General features: G+C 37.2%; 1 protein-coding gene across 2 annotated transcripts in view; it reads left to right on the top strand.

Moving 5' to 3' along the window:
- Window positions 1-23,810, top strand: part of LOC108965755 — a 162,806-nt gene that overhangs the window by 126,088 nt on the left and 12,908 nt on the right. For both annotated transcript variants that reach the window (XM_018928358.1, XM_018928357.1), the window contains exons 5-10: window positions 1,430-1,617; window positions 2,097-2,200; window positions 7,838-8,044; window positions 8,152-8,282; window positions 18,036-18,212; window positions 23,345-23,374. In XM_018928358.1, coding sequence (XP_018783903.1) covers window positions 1,430-1,617; window positions 2,097-2,200; window positions 7,838-8,044; window positions 8,152-8,282; window positions 18,036-18,212; window positions 23,345-23,374 — 837 coding nt within the window. The remainder of the gene's footprint in view (window positions 1-1,429; window positions 1,618-2,096; window positions 2,201-7,837; window positions 8,045-8,151; window positions 8,283-18,035; window positions 18,213-23,344; window positions 23,375-23,810) is intronic.

The following is a 23,810-nucleotide window of genomic DNA, read 5'->3' as shown; positions in this document are numbered from 1 at the left end:
AATACTATAGTCAAGCCCATTAAATGAAGGAGGGTCCTAGAAAACACCACACTTGCAAGGAAGCTCGATATAGTACACTAAAGTTCACTACAACCATGAATGGTGTGAAAGTGAATGGCCGCGAAAGTTGCTATCAGGCTCAGGGAATCTGGGTTTCTAAGTGAACCCATGGCTAATAATTTGGATATCCTTATATTAGACCCTTGAAATCATGTCGCCCAGCTTGGCGACTCCCCTCTGCCCACATTCCTGCGAGGAAGTTGCGTATGGCTAGAAGCCATTAGAGGAGAGGACTAGTGAGCTTTTTTACGAATGGGTCAAAACTTGTAGGTAAGATTGTGGAGGCGTATATTCTCAGGAACTCTCTAACAACTTCAATTTCGGACTTTCTGAATATCCACCCTCATATCAGAACGACTATACTAGCCTTGAGCTCACTAACGGTACGTTGAAGGCTGATTGGGAAACGCCCAACCTCGTTATCAAGGACAGCGAGTCACTTTGTAATAATAATTGTGTGAATGCGAGGCTTTAGGGGAATCGTTGGTAACTGTGAAGCTGATAAGACAACAAAGGAGAGGCACCCTACCCCAGCTATCAGTAGAATAGAAACGGATCGGTGCTCGCCACTCCTCGTGTTTGTGTGTACTGGATGCCTGGGCTTCGCGAGAACCTGTCCAGCGCTAAGCTAACATCGGTTCACGCACTTTTGCAAGATCCTTGAGAGCTCTTCGTTTTCAGTAAGGCTATCCTCTCCCTATTTGAAATATCAGAGTCTATGCTATAAGGTTTGAGGACCTTACCAGAAGCTGCATAGACGAAGACGTGGTATTATCTCAGCCCTTCCTTCCTGATTGTGCCGCGTTTGCGAAATCAAGTCTTAAGTACTTGGGAACTCACACTTCCAGAGATCTTACCGAACTGCGTAGTAATTTAAGGGATGAGCAAATGCTTAATGGCCACAAGTCGCTTTAGTCCCTTTTAAGTTCGAATTATAGGAGTTCTATTTTTATGCCAACATAAAGGACGACCTTTAAATCAGCGATCAGACCTAACCTAACCTATATCCAACACATGACTTGGAATAAGAAAAGTTTTGCTCGACTCGAAATGACAGCTGAGGAAAAATACCTTAAGTTAATTTATGAGAGGAAGAAAATTAACTGCGTGTACATTACAAAAAATGGAGAATATGAATCACGCGTCGAGAAAATGCTTGCATGTCACATAAATTAAAAATAAATTTTTATTTAGACTTATTTCTTCTCAGCTGCAGTAAAAAGCCTGCAAAAGCGGACCACATCTACTTCCTACATGTTCTATACAGGCAGCTTGGTTTAGCCGTACACCCTTCAGCCTAAATGGCTCAAACTACTTTACGCACACCTTCATCATCAATTTTTGTTGACTCACATGCTTTGTTTTGCAGGTAACACTTGATAGCTTCACAATTGGACGCTTCACCTCGTATCTGCATGACGGTTGTCCGGATGGTTACATGCAAATCGCCGAATCGGCGCGCACTCCCATCGGCGGCATGTGGTGCGGCACATCCTGGGGCCCAGTGTTATTCTACAGCGAAACCAGATCATTGATTTTCACAATCAAATTAAATAAGTAAGTAGATATTTTTCTTTTCTTTTTTACGACTAATGTTAAAATCCCTTTTCGGGAGCCTTTAGCGACATCTACCGCGCTCTCTTTCTCGTTCTCTCTCTTTTCATTTAATATACTTGAAATCATTTGCAATGAGACAAATTGAAATTACAAACGCAACACTAATTCGTACTAAAAACTTTTCGCTAACAATCCGAACAAGCATGGAAGTACCAGTTACTCGATTGCATTTCATTTTCATCTGCCTGTATTCATTTTCTTACTATTGTAACTAAGCTGTTTTTTCTTCGAATTCCATTCAATTCTTTGCCATTTTCATTCTTTTATTTCCATATCTGCGCCACGGACAATGCCAACGTTATTGTTGCCTCCACCATACGAACCGACGCCACTGCAAATCCCCGTACGCTACACGGCCCATTGGCATACTACCCAACTGACGCTGTTGCTGTCACTGTCGCTACATCCGTTTGTCACAGGCTGGCGCGGGACCAAAGCGGCTACAATTTCGACTTTCGCATCAGATACAAGGTTCTGTCGAAGGACAGTTCAGTGACGCGCTATGGCGGCATCAAGCTCGAAGGTAAACAGCAACAAATACAATAGCAATAATACGAACACTTTGTCGTCTGCGTTGCCAACCAGCCACCAACATAACGGGCCACCCACCCACTAACGCTCAGCTGCTTCTCATCCGTCTGCGCTTCCTGCATTGTTTTGCTTCCTCTCCACTGTGTTTCTCCAGTGAACTTTTCTCCACTTCGCTGGTTGGCTGCGTGGGTCTCTATGGGTTAAATGGATTTGAAATAAGCAAACACTGAGATTAACAAAAAAATTAAAATAAACCTAATACATTCAGTTGTGGAAACACTGTATCACGTACCCACTCACTCACACACACTCCGAAAAAAGTAAAAAAAAATACTCAAATAACTAACAAAAGTTGAAAATAGTGAAACTTTTAAAATGTGTAACTTTTAACAACATATTTGGGCTACACAAAAACGAAAAGCGTTGATAGTTGGTAAACAGGACGACAAACTTTTTCATAGAAAATATTTCGTTTTATTTTTCCTATAAATATATTTTCGTATTGCTATGCTCATAGTTTGTAGTAACAAGTCTATCCGTGTGTATAGTTTATTATAGCATTAGAGCGCTTAAGCTTGAGTTCCAAAAATGAAGCAAAATTGTTGATTTGCCCTGTTTATGTGGGAGGAAAGCAAATATTTTACTTTTCATTTTTTTTATTTTTTTACCCAAAGTGTCTTACAATCATAAATGCGCGACGGAAATAAGCCCTACTATATGCAGTCGGCTATGAACGTTAGGCGAAGACGAAGTTTTGAGGGGATTTTAATAAGCCGAGTCCTTGAAAGCCACTAACAACAGTTGCCGATATCATATCTGAAATAAAGATTTTGGCAGCAAGTTTAGAAAAACCTGAGAGTCATTACACGTATATGTGTCGTAATGTCAAAACTTTAGCGTTAAGACATCCATTTCGAAGTCAAAAGAGGTTCAAAGGGGTCAAAATCATTCCAAGACATGGTTGACTCAGGTTATATTTTACACGAAGCTTAGAGGTTAAAGAAAACTGTATAGAAATTTATAAATCATTTCGGAATACAAAGCTGACTTAATTTACAACTGTGATCAAATTTAAAGTTGAATTTTATCCATTTCATCTCCTTCAAAGTAGTCTCCTCCCGCTGCAATGCACTTACGAATTTTCCAGTCATCATAGCACTGAAAAAATCCTCCGTCGTGATGGCCATCAGAGCGTTCTTCGATTCGGCTTTTATATCCTCAATTGAGTCAAAACGGTGTGCGTTTTTGCTGAATAGCCAGAAGTTACACGAAGGTAAATTAGGCGATATTACTTGAAAATGTGACGAAATGATCACAGTAGTAAAACCAAATCTTTAGGAATTAAAGAGCAAGAAAAACCTTCAACCGAAGATAATATAATACTCACAAATATAAAGAATTCTTACAAGAACTTGATTCCGATCTTTCAGTTTGTAGGGCAGTTATACGCACTACTGATTCGATCTGAACAATTTCTTCTGAGATTACGTCAAGAGTTTACATGGGTTTCCTGGCGTAAAAAACGGCTAAATTTCAAAAAAAAAAATGCTCAGATACAAAATTAAATATTTTATTAGAATTTTTTTCATTACAAACGTACAATATAAACAAACACTCGGAAGAAGATGTATCCGTGTTTGCAGGATAACTCCTTACAGGGTTATCCAAAGTGAGAAATACGTGTTTTCGTTAAAACTGTAACTTAGAACTTAGATGAAGAAAAAACAACTGAAAATTTTGACAGACGTTATTGCATACAAATTTCAATTTAAGTGAAAATTTCGCGACATTATTTTTTCAAATATTGTAATCGAAAACAAGACATCCTTCCGCCAAGTCTTTAAAAATTTTATCTCAAAGATCTATAAAATTTCATGAAGATCGGTTGAGTAGTTCTTCTTCTAGTCGAGAAATCTTGCCAACCGACTTCAAAAGCACAATTTCTAGAAAAACGCGTTTAAACGCGTACTTAACCTAGCTAACCTCAAGCGCACAAGTTCTGTATCTCCGTAACTATTACTCAAATGATCTTGAAAACTTAGGAATTCTAAAGATGTTGTAGAATTTAATAAGACAATCACAAACGATTTTTCGAAACCCGTCAAGCCATGTAACCCCTTAGATAATAATCTCTGTCAAATTTCGTGAAGATATCTCATCAAATGGAAAAGTTTTCCATACAAGCACTTGATTCCGATCGTTCAGCTTGCATTGCAGCTGTATGCTTTAGTTTCCCGATATCGGCTGTTTTTTTATGTCAATAACTTACAAACTGAGCGTCTAGTTCGCTTATATACAGACGGACCCACAGACGGATGTGGCTAAATCGACTCAGTCATCACGCTGATCTTAATGTTATATCTCTACACGTCATAGAGTATCCAATTTTTCCTTTTGGGCGTTATCTACGTCATGGCAAACTTAGTCTAGTCTCTTCAGGATATAAAGTATAAAGTTCTCTCAGAAGTGTGGATCTATCTGCAATGTGATAACATCACCAGTTCTTGTCTAATCCCAAAATTAGGTAAAAGTTGAATATCGAAATAGTTTTTGAATCTAGCGCCCCTTGGCGGCGCCATTATATGTCGACTGGTTCGTTAGAATCCGCTGTAAGTATCAGGATGTTTGTGATTTGTAATGTTGGCTCGAAAATGAGCTTTGAGTAAAGAGACAACATTAAATTTTGTTTTAAAATTAGTAGAACTTTTACTGAAACGTTTCAATTGATGAAACAAGTTTATGGCTATGATTGGCTATCCCGAGCAGAGTGTACGACTGGTTTCAACATTTTGAAAGTGGTCGTGAAAACATAAGTGACGATAAACATATGGGCCAATCAAAATTCCGGAAATTCCATTGAAACTGTGCGTGAATTCATCAAAAATCAGCCGAAATCATCATTGAAATTCATGGAAATAGAATTGAACATCTCCAAAACATCGGTTTATCGCATTTTGACCGAACATTAGGGCTTAGGAAAGTGTATACACGATTTGTTCCGCACAAATTGACTGACGCCCAAAAATTGCTCAGAGTCCAACATTCGAGGGACGATTATTTGGCCAAAAATCACATTTTAACCATTAACCACTTCCCGTATTCACCTGATATGGCACCGAACGACTTCCTCATTTTCGAAAAAATGCATTTGCCCATATCGACCAACGAGCTAAAACACTCGTTCGAATGCTTTTGAACCCTGCAAAAAGCTGTATTGAAGCAGATGGAGATTATTTTCAATAAAATAAATTGCTTTTGGCGAAAAAACCATTTGTTCCCTTTTTTTTTCAAAATCCTGTTTACTTAGGAAACCAACTTGTATAACGATTTTCAAACTTCAAGGTGACTTTAACCGCCTATATCGGCCAATATGTGAGTTATCTGAATAAAATTGAGAGAACATGTTTTCCTTATAACGGTACATATTTGTGCTTAGAATGAATAAAATTGGTGACAACTCCCCTTAGACTTTAATCCTGGCAAGTTACAAGAGGATAAAATATTCAGTTTTAACAGAACTTAGCCCTCCCTTACTTATTATATTATATGTTCGCTTAATTTTGATAGTTTATCTTACATATTGAGCAATATGTTATAAAGGCAACCGGAAGTTAAAAATATTTGTACTGGGTATATAGGGACTAGGGATAGTGTTAATTTTCGATTTCAACGAAAATCTTTATACATATATTTGTGACACTGGCACTGAGGTCCATATATTCGGCTTGAATAACTATGATGTGATTATGACCCACTTCACATTTGAAATAGCAGGTTACAAAATCATTATTTATGCAAAGTTTTATCTCAATATATTCATTGGTGCTTGATTTGTGTACTGTAAAGCGGAAGAATCGTACGGAATTTAAAATTTTATTATACGGGAAGGAGGAGCGGCTGTGTTCAAATTTCACCTATTGTCACACCGTTATATAAAAATGCCAGGAATACGAGGTGTTCAGAAAGTATCGCAAATTTTGAATTTTTGCGGGTTACGTATATTCGAATTTCGAATTTCGAATTTTTTGTGGCGTTATGTTGGTACTCATGTCTCTCACTTATGCCGACAAGCTCAGCCATTTTGAATGTTCATTTAATTGTTGACAGCTGCTTTGCTTGCACGTGTTTTGGATCGTCTTCGATTTTTACCTATTCAAAAAAATGGATCAAAGAACCTGTATCAAATTTTGTGTAAAAAACTAAATTAAGTGCACGGATGAATTCCGAATGTTGACTGTGGCATACGGAGAAGCTACCTTGGACCGAAGCAACGTTTATCGGTGGTACAAAATGTTCTCAGAAGGCCGAGAAGATGTGACAAAAATTGGCTTTTGCAACACATTAATGATGCCGCAGCCACCGTATTTCCCAGATCTGGCCCCCTGTGACTTTTTCTTGTTCCCTAAACTGAAGAGGCCCATGAAAGGACGACGTTACGCTTCTCTTGACGAGATAAAGACGGAATCGAAGGAGAAGCTGAAGAAGATAAAAAAAAATGATTTTTTGAAGTGCTTCGAAGATTGGAAAAACCGTCGGCACAAGTGTATAATATCTCATAGGGACTACTTTGAAGGGGACGAAATAGATATTCATTAATAAAGAAATAATTTTTGAAAAAACACAAAATTCGCGATACTTTTTGATCACACCTCGTATGTTAGATACTGAATTTGGTTGAAGCTTGTCGAGTAGGTACTAAGATAGGAGATTTTACCCAAAATAGAATGTGTCAAGCCCAAATTCCATTATTAATACCTTCTCCTATGAAACCCTTTCTGCAACTTATTTATGAAATTTAATGCTAATGGCTCTTTTTTTCAATTAGTTATTGCAACTTTAGAAGTTTTCAGCATAACCGTGATTTGAAGGGCCCGATTTATATCTGATTACACCCATTTTCAGGAGACTATATCGAAAATATTTGTCTTGAGCGACGTAGTCAATTTAACTTGAACGGCTCCAGAGATATGTATATTAAACATTTTAAGGTACATGTCCCGCCAACTTTTTCACAATTTTCTAACCACAGATGACTTTGGCTAAGTCTGCACATCGTAAGTTTACTTATGACACTGTATACGTTTTCGTTCAGAGGCAGTTTTGAGCACTATATGCCAATTAGTTTTGCTTACTACACACAACCGTTAAATGAACAAAACTACACACCCATTATTTGTGAAAACTTTATCAGCTGCATTTTCTACTAGAAACATTCTCAATTTTTGTTAATAAAAATTTTTAACAAAGAATGGTCTGATATTTCAGATAAAAAAGCTTCACTTAATTACACAAACATACACTCACAACAATTTATTAAACGCATACTTAATATGGAAGAGCAGGCAATGTGCTATGGGCGTAAAACACTTTGCCAACTGATAAAATCTCGCAGCGTTTGCCAAATTGATTTCATTCCCCAAGGAGTGGCGTCCAAAATAGAATTCGGCTTAAATACTAAATTGTTTACGTAGAAAAGAAGTATTAAGAATTTGCATTAAATAACGATTAAGTGCGAGGAACTGTTCGTGTATGTATATGAGCTTGTTGTATGTATATGACACGAACAGTTTTTCTAGCTAGCTTTATCGAATTCCTTACTCATTTCATGTCCCACGTACTGCCTTTACAGAACTACGGCAGTGGTATAATCGCAGCAGTTTTCAGAATCAAAATGCAAACGAAGATTTCACAAATTCCAGCGGCGCACATTCGGACCGTTATGGCCAGGATTTCAGCTTGTTCAGCGCCTATGCCAACAACAAAACTTTCATGAACTCGCTGCAGCCAGCTGTGGAAAAGGACGTACTCAACTACACGGAGCCAAAGTACTATCTGGGTGAGTAAGAAACTTTCGCACAATTTCAATAAAAAAATTTTAGTTTTTGATTTCAAATTATTTAATTAAACATAATTGTTATTGTACAAATTCCATTCCGCACACAGGCGATCTCATACCGGGCACATACTGTTCACGCATTTTCAGCGATTGCGACAGGAAAGCATGCCGCCTGCAATCGCCCAACTTCCCTGGCATTTATCCGCGTAATCTGACCTGCTACTACGCCGTTCGACAGGTGAGTGTGTATTGCAAATCGAATATGACATCCGTATACCGAATCCAATATACTCAATTAAAGCAATTAAGCATGCAATTTAGCGTGAAATTCCTAATCAGTACTTCTGATTGGAAGACAAGAGCTTGATGAAGCTATAAAAGCATTTTGATTTACATAATCACTCTCAACGTGTGATGGAACTCCAGCACCAGCATTGCCACATACAAAGCGTCGATGGACGAGCGAACCAATTTGCAGCGAATGCATGGCCATCACCAAGCGAAGCATACAAATTTATTTTAATTCGACTCAGACAGTCATTTTCAATGGATTTCGAGCGCTTTTTTTGTTACCATGGCAAACACAACTTCCAGTGAGAAAAAACGAAGAAAAAATCTTGCCATTTTCGATTTTTTTTTTTTCGAACAAACCTCGAAAGCGTGTTAGCAAACACTTGAAATGCATAGAGAAACCACATTCAAAGAAGAACAAAAGTGCGCACTGCGGCAAGGAGAGTCGGTGCGCGAAAGTCAAACAGCGGAAAAATTGAGCACGGAAATCTCGAAAAGCACTCAATGTAATGAACGCCACTCGGTGCTCTGACTAACGATCAAGAGTGTCAAATAAATGGAAAAGGCACTAAAAGCTAGTGGCCGGCAAGGAAATATTTTTGGAGGCTTAGGCAAGCAGCTATACGAGTAGAATATTTTAACTGAAGTATACAAGAAGAAATTTTAATGAAGGCCTGAAATATTGGGTAGTCGAAAAAGTTTTTTCGTATCTCTAATCAAATTTTAATTTTTTTTTTTATACTATAAAATAAATAAATGATATACATTTGTTTCGGTCAACCACTTTTTGCCATTTTTCTACTAGAAACTACTAAATCGAAATTTCCAGAACGGAAGCGACCGAACCATTGTTATGCTACACGAACTGATACCGCATCGTCTCCGTTAACTTCACAAATTTTAATGGTGGCTTGCGTGACATTTTCCCTTTTTATAAAAAAAAAGTTCCAAATATGGCGAATTTCTTCACTATTTTCACTGATTTTTGTAGAGCTGTAACTTTTTTTCAACTTCCCCAAAATTAATTTTTTTTAGTTAAATGAAGTTGAAAATCTCAAATTTCCAACACTATGTGGCATGGCACAATGTGATTGGCAGCACTTGAGATATACGATTGCAACGACATCTATTGACAAAATACGAAAAGACTTTTTCGACTACCCAATATATTATTAATGTTTTTAGATAAGGCTTGCTAACATGCGAATACTGTAATGAATTTAATAAAATGAAATACTCTGAAATTAAATAACCACTTTTATCCGAATCGGGCCCTTGCACCTTCACAACTAGGCATTAGCCGAGCCTTTTTGTGCACTCTACATATACTATAAGATGACGTATACGCTCAGGTGTGCCAAATTTAATGACCTTTATCAGAGCTTAATTTTATATTTATATCTTTGTCATTTCTTGGCTTCCATTTAATGTTTATATAAATACTTACTCGTATGGCTTACTTGTAAGCTCATTTTGATTCAAAGCAAATAATTTTTTCAAATAATGAGATTGAGGATTATATTCCTCATGTGCTATCCAGCTGTGCCCAATATAGCATCATGGCCAAGTGTTCGCTGCTATTTTCAGTTTACAGTCCAGTAATACCAGGTCAGAGTTAAATGGAACAACACACAGACAGTCATGTTTTTGCTGTTTGCAGAAGATTCTATAATCCCACAGACTTACATGAACGGTCGCACATACAAATTTTCCGTCGGTAAAATAAGGTTATAAGGCCGTTCGTTGTCTGTATTTAACACAAATAGTAAATGAGTGAGTAAATAAACGAATGGGCGCAATGGGCATGTAAAGAAAAGTTTAACGAGTGCTTGACTCCTTTCCAACTTAATGCCGACCAAAGCTCACAATCACATTAGCAGGACATTTTCTTTACTTTCTCCGAAGTGCAGCTCACCTTTGCCTTCGCCTCGTTCGCAGTTGAGTATCTGCGGTGGCATAGCAATGCGCTCCGTTTACTCATGTTCATGTAGAGCGTTAATGAGTTTAGTAAACGTCAGAGTTTTTCTCGCAACTGACACCGTAAAGCAAAATATCTGTCTAAAGATTTGTCTCTTTTTACATATAGTAGGTATAAGTGATGGCTATTGAGTTAGGATGTATTTAATGGAAGTGTAAACAAACGCGCTACAAGTGGCTATAAAGTAAGGAGGACTCTTGTGCAACTCACTCCCAGTGCTATATGATGCCTTGGCAGTATACGTACATATTACACATATGTATATAAAGAGAGATCCATTTCGAGGGTCCCTACTTGTTTAAAGAAAAAACACAGAAACTTCAAATTTAATGGGGAATGTTTAATACCATTCGAGAGAATATTCTTTTGCATTTATTTTCTGAAGATTATCTCTTTCAATTGTTGATCGCGGCTGTATCTCAGATAGTCCATCCGTTGAGTTTAGTTTTCAATGACTCGTTCGAGCATTTCGACTGGTAGCTGAAGAATTACAGACGCGCTCTTTGGCTCCACGGCCCCAATCGAAGCGGCATTGACCGCATAGACTTTAGACTTTATATATATCTCTATATAGCTTTAATTTTAGACATCAAATATTCGGTTATAATGGCGCGATATTGGTCGCCATTGATGCTTACGTTCTTAACGTACATCATTTTTGAAGAAATGTGAATCAATGATTATACCGGCCCACACACCAAGAAATTGCTTCTCTAAATGTAATGGCAGTTCTTGAGTTTTTTCAGATTGCGCTTCTTCGCAAATGCGGTAATTTTGCTCGTTTACATACCCATTGAGCCAGAAATTGGCCTGATCGCTGAACAAAATTTGGTTCGAAAACTACGGAACTTCTTGGAATTTAATTTTTCAAGAGCCCATAGAACGAAGCAATGATGCTTGGGAAGCTATAAGTTTTCAATTTAATATATCGTCCTAAAATATACCAAGTCGTACAATAAGCAGTTCTAATTGCTGCAAACGTCACCAAGTCGACTTTCCTGAGGCTTTGTGTAAAGTTATTTGGTAGTCGGCCGTAAGTCTTTCCATAATGAAATGACTATACTGAACAAAAATTACATTTACCGCGCTACTACCTTTGAATCTAGTACTTACCGCGTCCTTACAACCTGGAAATTGCATGCTTAATGAGTCCTAGAAGTTGTCCGCCCACTCTCCACTACTTTTGTGAATTAGACCGGTTTCTTAAGTCTTGCCATCTCGTGGGTCTTTTGAAATCCAGAATTTTCGTTTAGTCTTGCGCACCAAATTCTTGTAGTCCCTTAGGCGATCTTTATATTCGAGCCAACAATCATCGCTTTCTGTTAGCTTGGCCCAATTGAAACATTCGCGTACTTTGGGTCTGCACGATTCAAACTCCTTGTTTCATCAAAGGGGCCCTTTTTTTTTTTTTATCCTTAAGTCGCAACGTGCGTAATAAAGAGCTGTATTTAAGGCATCCGTAAATACAATCACGCTTTTTTCAAGCTCTTCAAGTGAGTTATATACGGTCGAAGTCTTTTGCCGTGTAGTACCTGGCTGTAGAGATCCCAAATTGTGTTCCTGGGATTTCTCCTGACTTCATTTCTGATATTTGCTTCCAATGAAATGGAGGAGTTAATGTACCTATGGTCAAAGAACGACGGTGTGCTTAACACCCTTCAGTTTTCTATGTCTAGAACCTTTCTGGAAGTGGGCGCTATGTGGGTAGGTTCCTCACCTCGATAGCCAATATAAATATTTTCGAGGGGCCTCTGTATTTATACCACATCTATTGGACAATATGTAAGAAATCTTAATGAAAATCATAGGGGACTGCTTTCTAATAGCAGTGCCGAAATTTAATGAAATCAGGGTTGTATTTTCCCTAGTACTCATATCTCCAGGTGCTCGGAGACAACTGACCAGCCGCTCATTCGTTAGCCTCTCTACCAAATCTAGTCTAGTGCGCGCACCACGCTCTCGGTACAGTCATGGCGAAAGAAAATCAGTCCTTTCCGGACAAACCTTATATATATTGGACAATCTCTAAGGTTTCTTAATGAAGTTTAGATTGCCTCTATTTCTGGCAAGGATATATCATAATACCAAAGCTGGATTATAGTCAAAATATTCCCTATTTTCTTCAATGTGTGACTGGTCGAACTACTCCTTACAATTTTAAGTATTCTGCGAGGAAAAGGTGCAAAGTTTTCCATTTAGAAATCCGTGTTTCGGCATTTTTTGTTATTAACTCCTCAGCAGAGGCGCCCTTCCTTACCAGCTCTCAACCACCAATAAGAACGCCACTCGCTTTAAAAATAACCACAAACAACTTTATAATATTTCTTTTGAAACTGTATAGACCATTACTTTTACTTGTCTACTATACCTGCACATGTTTTATATAAATCTCTCCCATAGTTGAAAGCTTTAAAGAAGTGGAATGTACAAAGCTTTCTAGTTAGCCTCCACTCTCATTTTACTTCTCCTCCGCTTTTTAGCATTTTAATTACATTTCATTGTAATTTTCTTCATTTTACATTTTCCTTTTCAAATTTATCATGTTTCTTTTACTGTCAATTCAATGAGAGCCTTTCAAAGCGCAACATTATTCCGCATCTACTCGCTGTTATCATCTATCATTTTGATGTCATTTCGCTCCTCAAATTGCCTCTTCATTTTATTTGATTAAGTTGCCTGTCATGTCCTTGTCCACACAAGAGTTGGTCGGTTTGTATGGGTGTACTTTGTATGAAAAACAACAAGTACATTAGCGCAACATTCTTAAATTTCCAACAACGATTTAGTCATTAAAAGTAACTTTTGTTGTTGCTTTTTCTTATACTTTTCAGTTCATTTATGTAGGCCTTCCCTCTGATAAGTATATCATTAACTTTCCTCGGTGTGGTCAACCTTCGTCAACGAAAATAACATCAGTTTTGTTCACGATTGGTCAAAGGTAGTGTTATTAAATTAGGTGCATTAACTGACCTTTCCACCTAATTTGATGAAAGGTGTAGCATAGAGATCGTCAAGGTCAAATAAATTTAAGGTAGTATTTTTAGAATAACTTAGCTGGTTTTCTTTTATGCACACCCGCATTCAATGTTTATCTGTTTGGAACTTCTGTTACCACTACACCTATTCACCTAACCATGCTCTCAAGTTCTAGGTAAAGGTATTGAGTGGGCGAATTCTTTAATATTCTTTTAACATTTTCGATTTTTCGATACAAAACCAAATATTAAAATGTGTTTATACTCAGAACAGGATATATTAAGTTGACCACGAAGTTTGTAAGATCCAGAAGAAAGCGTTGGCCACCTTAAGAAATATATACGAGTTTATATTAAATGATCGGCCTGACGAGATGAGTCGATTTAACCATATCCGTCAGTCTTCCCGATTGTATATACACGAACTAGTCGCTCTTTTAGGAGATATCGCTCTGAAATTTTGCAAACATCGTTTTTCCCCAAGAAGCTGCTCGTCTGAATCATCGATATCGGACCGCTATAGCACTACAAACTGGACGATCAAGTTTTTGTATTGGAAACTTTTTAATTGACGAGGTATTTTCAAAAAATTTGGCTTGAATCATTGACTAAACTGTACAATCTCTGGAAAAAGTTTTTAGATCGGACAAGTACCTAAAAAATAAAGGTGTGTTGGTACGATTCTAACATCGATTCACACAAGTTATTGAGATCGTCTGATAGCTTTCTGAGAGCTTCACGGCATTCACTGAATGATTTGTGCTAATCAAATGCATGTATTTGTGATAAAATAGATAACCCAAAATACTTCTGTATAATTTTTCTTCCAAGCTACATAATTTCAAGGGTGCATAATATCATTTGTAATAGCTTTAAGCTTCGCCATATTAGACTTATATGGTAATCCGGTCACAGCGAGATCGCCGACCGACTAGATTACTAGTGACCCATACCCCAATTTCAGTCGATTGATATCGAGTTTGTTTTCCGAAGTGCTCTTGCATTCTAGCGCCCGACCTATAGACCTAGAGTAAGCTCGACAAGCGCAACCATTTCTTGTGCGATTGTGGGCTGAACTTCTTTGTGAAGTAAATCTTCCCTCAATTGTTGGTATTCACTGTTGACACTGTTCACTGACATTGTTCACTATCCAATAGCCGACTAATTACTTTGTCGAGCGATTTGTCTATAATCTGTTTGGAGGAAAACGAGGTGGAGCCGTCTTGTCACTTTCAGCTTCAGCTTTTCAATACTGACAATGAAATATTTTTGTAGACACAACTTTGACGTACCTGCGACTGATATTAACCGCCTCAAAAAATTTGTGGTTAGCACCAAAACGATTTGCCAATCTATGAAGATCTGGTGAGCTCTTGTAAGAGCCTTTGAGTAACACAAATCATGTGAGATCCATCGATTTTGAATCAACATTAGGACTTAAGGTAACCAAGTCGCGATTTCAATGGAAACACAAATTTAAATCAAAGATATTGCGAAACAAACTTTTTGCCATCTGAAGGAAAGGTCGAATCCTTCCGATCTTAATCCTTATTTTCTTGATTTATAAAAATATTTAATATTTCAATGGATTTTTTAAATCATTTTCAATCTTTTTAAAAGTTTATAAAATATTAATATTTTAAGAATTTAAAAAATATGGAGAAGGTCTTTCTCATATGAGTGCAAAAACTTTATCTTCAAGTTATAGTAACACTAAATAAAGGTCTGCAATATGAGTTCAATTTCTTTAGTTTGCAGCATAAATGCGCGTCATATTTCTTTTTTATACATAATTCACGAAATTCTTTGAATCAAACTGCCGTGATGCGCAAAGACAATACTCTCGCACGTCTTTGTACCAACGAGCACCGCCTTTTCAGTTTGCTAAAGGGCAAAATCGCGCTGTTCAACAGCTGGCAAAAACTATTGGAAAAACAGCAGCAGTAATAAAACAGATAAATCACACGCTGATTACGAATTGCTTTCGAAGCACACGAAACTATTTATATTGCAGTCAGCACTTGGACTATCGAATCGCATTGCTGAAATGCCCGCCTCGCTGCAAATCAGTGCGCTTAGACGATTCTGTGTTGGCCGAAGCATCTATCAGGCATTTATGATTTCACGGCGATTCTCTGTTTCTCCTTTCCGCTACAAATGTATGCACATAAATAGCAAGAGCATTAAGGGACTGTTAATACCACTGCACTATTTTGCACAGTTAAAGAGCCACGTTACAGTATTGCTTTAATAAATGTATGGATATCCTTATTAAAGTTGCCAAACCTTATAACCAAAAACTGGCAAATTATTTACACAAAAAGCGCACATGAACATGGCATATTTATCTATGGAACACTGTATTTACGCGAATTTCAATTGTGAACTTATTTTGAACAAAGCAAATAACCTTTCAGGTGCACAAATGAAGTCGTACAGTTTGGAAAAAGCTCAGCTATCATTTAGAGATAAATGGTTTTTCTGCTACGCGCTAACACGACCAAAATATATGGTTAGTTTGTATTGAACAGTGTCGGAGTTTTGCTGTGATAATTTATTTATTTATTTATTGAGTAAAATAAATTGAAATTCCACCAAAAGAATTTTCTGCTGATTATTGAGAAACTTACATACGACTACTCGCTTTTTCGTATGGGTACAAGAGTGTGTTGGAATCATTGCGTGATTTATGACAAGATTCTTTTTGGTCGTGGGAAACCAAATGTGTTTTTGTATGTGTGTGTGAACTTACCAATCAGTAACTCCCTCTAGGAAATGGCAATCATGTCTATTGTGTGTATTGAAATATTCAAATTTATTTAAATTATAAATATACATATTCCTTTGTAGTAAACCATTAATTTAGTAAAATTTCTACTTTTTGCGAAAGCCTTAAAAACGCCTGATAAAATATAATAGATTGCTCAATTTCAATATTAACTTTTATTTAAAAAAATAAACAACATTGGTTGCACGGAAGATAATATATATAATAGCTTTCACAAATATAGTGCGAACCATGTGGAGGCACTAGTCTCAGTCGTGTCAAGCTGTCATGTTATTTTTGTTCGGTATTATTTGGCATTTGAAAGGCTTACTCCTAAACAATGCTTAAAGAGATCCCGCGTTCATTATTGAATAATATTCGACCAAACAAACCACGTCCAGCACGCAGTGAAGAAAATATAGCTGCCGTAGCTGAAAGTGTACACGAAGACCGTTGAGAGTCGATTTGGCACCGTTCGCAGCAACTCGGACTGACGTATGGAACGATTTGGCGCATTCTACGTCGAGATCTTGATTTGAAATCGTACAAAATGGAAGAACTGAAGCTGCTCGACCTTCCCAAGCGACATCGCTTAAAAAGTTCCAAAAACCTTAAAATTATTCAGTTTTATCAAAAAACGCAAGCCTAAGAGACGATCGAGAGATCATTGAAGACATGCTTCGTCGTCCTTCGACCTCCTAAAAGGAATTATTTTTTTCAAAAAGGGTACAAATCATACTTGATCGTGCGTATTCCGATCCCACATTCATGGAGGACATTATAACTGTCGATAAGAGATGGGATTATCAGTTTGACATGCAAACCAGTGAACAATCATCGGAATAGAGGGAAAAAACCGAGCCGAAACGAAAAAATCATTCGTGATTTGGTGCATCATGAAATTGTTGCGGAGGGACAGATGGTCAATAAGCAGTGCGTGATCTATAAAAAAAACAGCCGAAATTGTGGAATAATAATTCATAGTATTTGCACGATAATAAAGCACCATCGCGTTGAGTTACGATTGTGATCGCATTTAAAGCCAAAACGCAATGAATACCATTGATCGAAGACCGTAGTCACCAGATTTGGCTTCATGTGATTTCTTCTTCTTCCCCAAACTGAAATTGTAGCTCCGTGGAACCCCTTTTTTAGTTGATCGAAAAGATAAATGAAAATTCGCTGAAGGAGCTGAAGGCCATTTCAAGTGTGCATTATATCTGGTGGGGATTACTTTGAAGGCGACTAAATAAATATTGATATTGAATACATATTTGCTATTTGTTTAAAATTTCGGGGCACTTTCTTGTCACATTGTATAAATGATCATCATTATGAGCTGAGTTGAACCATGGCACTCTGTCCTCATATATTCGAATCAATTATTAAGTTTTCGAAATATCGTTCTGAAAATTTGCAGACATCATTTACTCCCCAAGAAGCTGCTCATTTGTCGTAACCCTTGATATCGGATCATTATGGTATATAGCTGTCATATAACGATGAGAATCAACTTCTTGTATGGGGAACTTTTTTATTTAACTAGGTATCTACGCGAAGCACTGCTAATTGCCCAAAGTGTCGTTATAATCTCCGAACAAATTTTTTTTAGATCGGAACTCTATTGCACATAGCTATCAAACAAACTGAACGGACAATAACAAATTTTTCAAAAATTTTCTATTTGCCAAAATATCCTCACGAAATTTAGTAAAACAAAATATGATACAAATATTTGAACAAATTTTCCAGTTCTGGTAGCGTATAGAGGCCATATGAACTGAATGATAAACATCAAGGCTTTGAAAGGAAAACTTTTTACTTGTGAAAAGTGCAATAGCTTGACTGCAGCCAAATTAAAAAAAAAACATTAATTAATTAATGAAATATTTATCGAAAATATTTCTCTTAAATGTTACAACAGTGTTGCCATCTAATAAAAAAAATTAATGCCATTATTATGTTTGACTTTCTTTGCAGCATGAGGTGCCTCATGGCAAACATGCAATGATTCTGGTGAGACAATCAAAAGGAAATTTAGTCTGGATATCCACACAAGACACGGGAATCGGCAGCAAGCCACCGCCTAGCACTAGCGAAAAGGAAAAGAAATTTGAGCCGCGCCTGAAAATATGGAGTGAATGCGATAATGTTCAGGTACGAAAATTAATACGAAATTAAGTACACATGGGTTAAAGGATATTTATAAATAAAGTATAGAATATTTTTGTTGCCAGTAAAGTAAGTAATATACCATATCGGTTATCGAAAGATGGAGATCGCAAACTTGAAAAGCGCAAAACTTGTTAAAGCAAACTCAAATTTGGTAAAGAAATTGACTAGCTTCATACTTCAAAGCAAAATTCAAACCATTAGTCAGCGGAAATCTATAAATTATGAGGATGGAGCATCGATTTATGTAAAATGATGATACAGGGTAGGAGTTTATGCAAATTTTTCTACAATATCCGCTCAACTGCAAATCGCAAAAACGCTGAATTATTCTTAAATTTTCAAAAATTGCAAGAACACTATGCCTGGTTGATTTCATTTATACCCCTAAAGCTGTTTCGGGTATTGCGTTCAAAATTATCTTTCCATTTAGCACTTCGGCAGTTTTGTAATGCTTTTCGGTAGCTTCATTAAATGCCAGCGTCAGTTTTTCCCAAAGGATAATCCGTCTTTGCTTTTTGTATTTACACGTTTGCGCTCTCTCCAGCGCCAGCGCAGCCATTTGAAAAGATTTTTCTAGCACAGAATTTTGCTTTCACTTGTTCTGCTTTTTTTTTCTTTAAAATAAAAAGAAGTTTCTGCATTTTGCGTTATAATTAAAGAAATACCAAAAGGATATTATTCAAGCTACTCAACCAAAGGCGAGCGCTGGTAGCAAAGCGTAGAAAAATTGAGAATTTTCATTAAACTTGAGGAAAACAGAAACAAAATACCAGTCGGCAGTGAAATCTGCTTTACTTTCCTTCTTCGTACCTCCGTACACTCTTTCGTAAACTACATTGCATACATATTCGTGCATACAAATGTGAAGCATCGTAAATTTGCCGTTATTTAATTATGCGAGCACGTTGTTGTGCGCCACTTTGAAGCATTTTCATACGCTGCACACGAAATTTAATAAAAGTGTCGACCAAAAATTTCAATCACGAAATTATTGAATAACATATTAATGGTTGCGACGCGGCAAAACAAAGTGGAACTGGTGCGCAGATGCTCAAGTACTCTGTACAAATATTGGTGAACATATGCAGCAGGTTGTTAGCAGAACTGCGGTGTCTTTTTACATTTTCTTGTATGCAAAATACACTGGAAACTGTCAATGGAGACTATTAAAAGAAAATTCGTTCATCAAAATATACAAAAGTGGACGTGACCTTAAGGTCACAAAATATGTAGGATAAAGAGAATTATGCCATAAGCGATACTCACAAAATAAATTTTAAATGTTCACATTGTATAAGCTATCTACGATGCTAATATTTATTTTAGATTTAGCAAGGTAATAATTTTTTGGAGTTTATGAGCAGTTACCCAATTAAATCTCTAAGTTTGCCTTCAGAAAATAAAACCTACTTTATTAAGGCTTAAAACCAAAATATTTTTAAATGCATACACAAATATTCCAGAAAACACTACTAAGCTTTAATATAGACTAAATAGCGGTAACTGATTGGTGCTGATTTTCACATAGTACTTATTTTACAACTATCATCTAGCTGAGCTTATACCAATTATTAACTTTACGTGTTGAAGGTTGTTTTTTCAGACATATGGTTTTCAAGATGACTTAAAATTTATACAATTTAGTATTCTGACCAATAATTTGGCTTTAATATAAAATAAGGGCTTGCCTTTAGAAATGATTTCAAGCAATTGGTCGACAAGAGGTGCAGCAATTAGAATCATATGGCAACTATACGCGTCGAATATTTTCTTGCAAAGCGTCAATCATGTCGAAGTTACTGCTTAGACAAGTTGCGTAACAAAGATAATTATAATATATAGAAAATAATTGGGGTTTTGCACTGCGGCCTATAGTCTATTGTGCCCTCTCCTATATAAAGGTCCAGCACTCTGAATAATTCTAAGAACTTGCTGGGCGCGCTGGAGATGATGTGATCCCTGTCCACCTAGATGGATTCTGAGCCTTGAGTCTGTTTCTATACATAACTGTACAATTTAAAATCAGTTGTTCTGTAGTTCCCGGTTCCACAAAACCGGCAGTGTGCGCAAGAGACTATGCCCATGATTCTTGAGCCTGCAATGCACAGTATAAAGCGTGGCATGAAGACGGAATTTGCCTTGGTGAGGGTTGATCATACAAGGTGTGTTCCAAAGTAAACAGGACTTAAAAACAAAACATAACATATGGTGGCAAAGACAATTTATTTTATTCAAAATATTCTCCTTTTGCTCCATATAGCTTTTTGCACGGTGTAAAAACATGTGGAACGAGTGTTTTAGCTCGTTGGCCGGTATGGCCGCCAATATGCCGGCGCAAGCCTTTTGAATGACTTTTACGTCTGCATAACGCTTTCCTTTTATAGGAAAATGCATTCTTCAGAAAAGGAAGAAGTCGCACGGTGTCATATCAGGTGAATACGGGGAGTGGTTAATGGTTAAAATGTGATTTTTGATCAAATAATCATCTTTCGTTGGATTTTAATCTATTTTTAGTCGTCAGTCAATTTGTGCGGAACAAACCATAAGCCCAAATGTTGGGTCAAAATACGGTAAATCGATGTTTTGGATTTGTTCTATTCCATTTCCATGAATTTCAATGATGATTTCGGTAAATTTTTGATGAATTCACGCACTCGTACACTCTGCAACGGGATAGGCAATCATCGTCATAAACTTGTTTCATCAATTGAAACGTTTCGGTAAAAGTTTTACCAATTTTAAAACAAAATTTAATGTTGGCTCTTTGTTCGAAGCTCATTTTTGCACCGATAACCCAAACATACTGACACTTAAAACGCAATAAATTCACTTCAAATCAATGAAATGTCGTGAATTTGTCTCACTGGACAATCGATAAAGATAGCAGATTCTAACGCACCAGTCGACATATAGATGGCGCCACCAGGGCGCGCTCGATTCAAGAAATTCTGTTTACTTTGAAAGGTACCTTTTATCTTTAAACTTTTCTAGGTTTTACCATCCCAATGGTAACTTGGCGTGGCGCATTCCTGTTGCCTGTTGCCACATTCGTTCCCAGCTCTCTAACATTTGCGAAGCAAATCGTTTCTGGTGTGAAACCCCACCGCAATGCATTTTTCTGGCCCCATCATCCTGAAAGCCGCCGCAAAGCGGGCTAGTTCGTCAGCCAGCTCATTGCTGGCTACCCCTATATGCCCGGCACCTAGATCAGGTGTACACTGTTACAAACTGATAAGCGGTTCATCTTTCCCATACACTCCTCTCCTAATGGCGATTTTACTGCATAAGTGAAATCGATTTTAGTGCCGCTTGATAATCGCTGAGTATAGTGATATGGTGGTTGCGTTGAAGACTTCTGCTCACTAACTTATAGCAAAAGTTTCTGCTTTAAATATGTGCGGAAAATATCACATTACTATGGATATTTTGGTATCCAGTTCCGCAATGCCTGCTGTAATTGCTTCCGATATTTCCAAGCCATCAGTGTATCACTGGATTGTTCAGCTCCTCAGTAATAGGTCGCGCGTGGAATCACCCCACTCCCTCTTGCTGCTGAGAGTAACATTAAACCTCTTTGTGAAGTTTATGCTCTTCGTAACGCCTTCTTTTGGAAGAAGGGATAGTGGTTTGTCTTTCATTAAGGTCTTCATTTGTAGAGACGACATTATCTTCCCATTGCCAAAATAAATGCAGCGTTGTGAGTTCCAGCACTTGAATTCAAGTGTTGCAGTTGGGCAAGTAGGCATTGCCCTGAAGCGCAAATGCAGACGAGTCTTTGCAGCTTTGATAGTTGAAGGTCTACCGGAAACTGTGATGCCCTCGATGTCCAAGCAACCGCTCCAAAAGTGACAACAGTCGTTACGATCATGATGATACTTGGTTTGCAGGATCTATCAGCTGGGTCCACCTACCTGCCGCTAAGCGGGGGCCTCAAGCTCAAAAGAAATTTTCGCTTTGTAAATGTGACGACGGTTGTTTTTGGCGAGTTGATATTAAATCCAATTTATAGCACCATCCCTCTGATATCTCGTGCAATTATGACCTGGCACCAAACCCAATACGATTGCTTGTGAGCAACTCAAGCTGCTCATAGTAGAGGTGAACCGAACAAAATCCGAGAGCTAGGCTAATTCAGTACAGCCTCTATCCTTCTGCATACTGGAGCCGCCACATTCCTTTTGTCCAGTGAGTTGATGGCATTTGCGTGGTACGCATTATCAAATGCACCTTCGATGAGAGGAAAGTCGCTGCTTCAGATAAGCCCACAAAAATTAGTTCAGCGGTGTTAAATCTCACACACAAGTCGAGATAACACGCTCATCAAAAGTTTTCTTCAAAAAAATTGATTGTTTTCGTTGGTAGCGCCATCTTCTTGGAATCAAAGGTCCTCCACATTAACATCCTCTTAGTCAGGCACGAAAAAGTTATAAATTATGGCTGTATAGCGCTCCCCATTAACATTATGGCCAGCTACATTTTTGAAAAAATATCGATCAATGATTCCCTTTGCTCGTAAAGTAGACCAAATGGTGACTTTTTGAGGATGTAATGGCATGTCATCACTCCAAATGCGAAAATTTTTATTTGGCATTGTTCTAAATATATCTTTTCATTATGAAGAGGCAAACCAAACGGAGTATAATGTATGTTATAGCCAAATCTGAAAAAGTATTGCCTCATTGAAAACCACGTGTCTAGAAAACCCATCAGTTAGAAGTTACAAAACGAAAAATTGACAAACACCTATAGTCTCTGTTTGTTAGTATGCAAGAATTTTATTGTCTTAATGACGATTAGAAAGCATGATATACTCGTATTCGAACAAAGGCTGCTGTACTACGGCGAAGAAATCTTCGTTATGTTATGAAATCAAATTATTACATCTTTAAGAACTGTTTTTTTTTTTGAACTTTTAAAAGAAGAAAAACCACTCGTGGGTACATACTATACTTAGTTTAGTAATTTTCTACTTAAATAACACCCTACCAGTCTACAGCGAGTACCACAGCATGTTACTCATACGCTACGTCTGCCACTAAACAAATAACTCATAACCATTAAACGACAATTTTCAACTAAATATTTTCACACATTTTAATGTTATGCTCAATTAGGACCACTTGAGGCCCAAATGGAAGTCAACGGTAAGCAAGAAACTGCATAGTCTACATATCGAAGACACTCTTAAGTAGCACCTGTAGAATAGCGCTGTAAACAACAAAAATCAAGATTAATACAAATGTTTTTACTAAACACTAAATACACAATAAGCGAAATTTAAGTAAAAGCTAGCTTTACTCTCTCCTATATTGTTGTACAATGACCTAAGTAACACTATATCCTAAATCCTATCTTCGATGTACTGCCTCCGCACACACTCCACTTCTCTTTATTCACTTTATTTACGTATGTAGTTGTGCACATGCAACACCGAAATAGTATTTATTGCAATTACTCATTAAACATACATATACAAATGTAAACAGTGAAGGCTCGTTAACATGAATATTAATACAATAGAAAAGTAGTTATTCTCAGAAATTCGATATAAATCTTATAACCAAAACACAATTATTTTTA

This window comes from Bactrocera latifrons, unplaced genomic scaffold (genome assembly GCF_001853355.1).
Source record: "Bactrocera latifrons isolate USDA-ARS-PBARC rearing strain unplaced genomic scaffold, ASM185335v1 scaffold_147, whole genome shotgun sequence".
Taxonomy (NCBI): domain Eukaryota; kingdom Metazoa; phylum Arthropoda; class Insecta; order Diptera; family Tephritidae; genus Bactrocera; species Bactrocera latifrons.
This window is presented reverse-complemented; position numbering and strand designations above follow the sequence as displayed.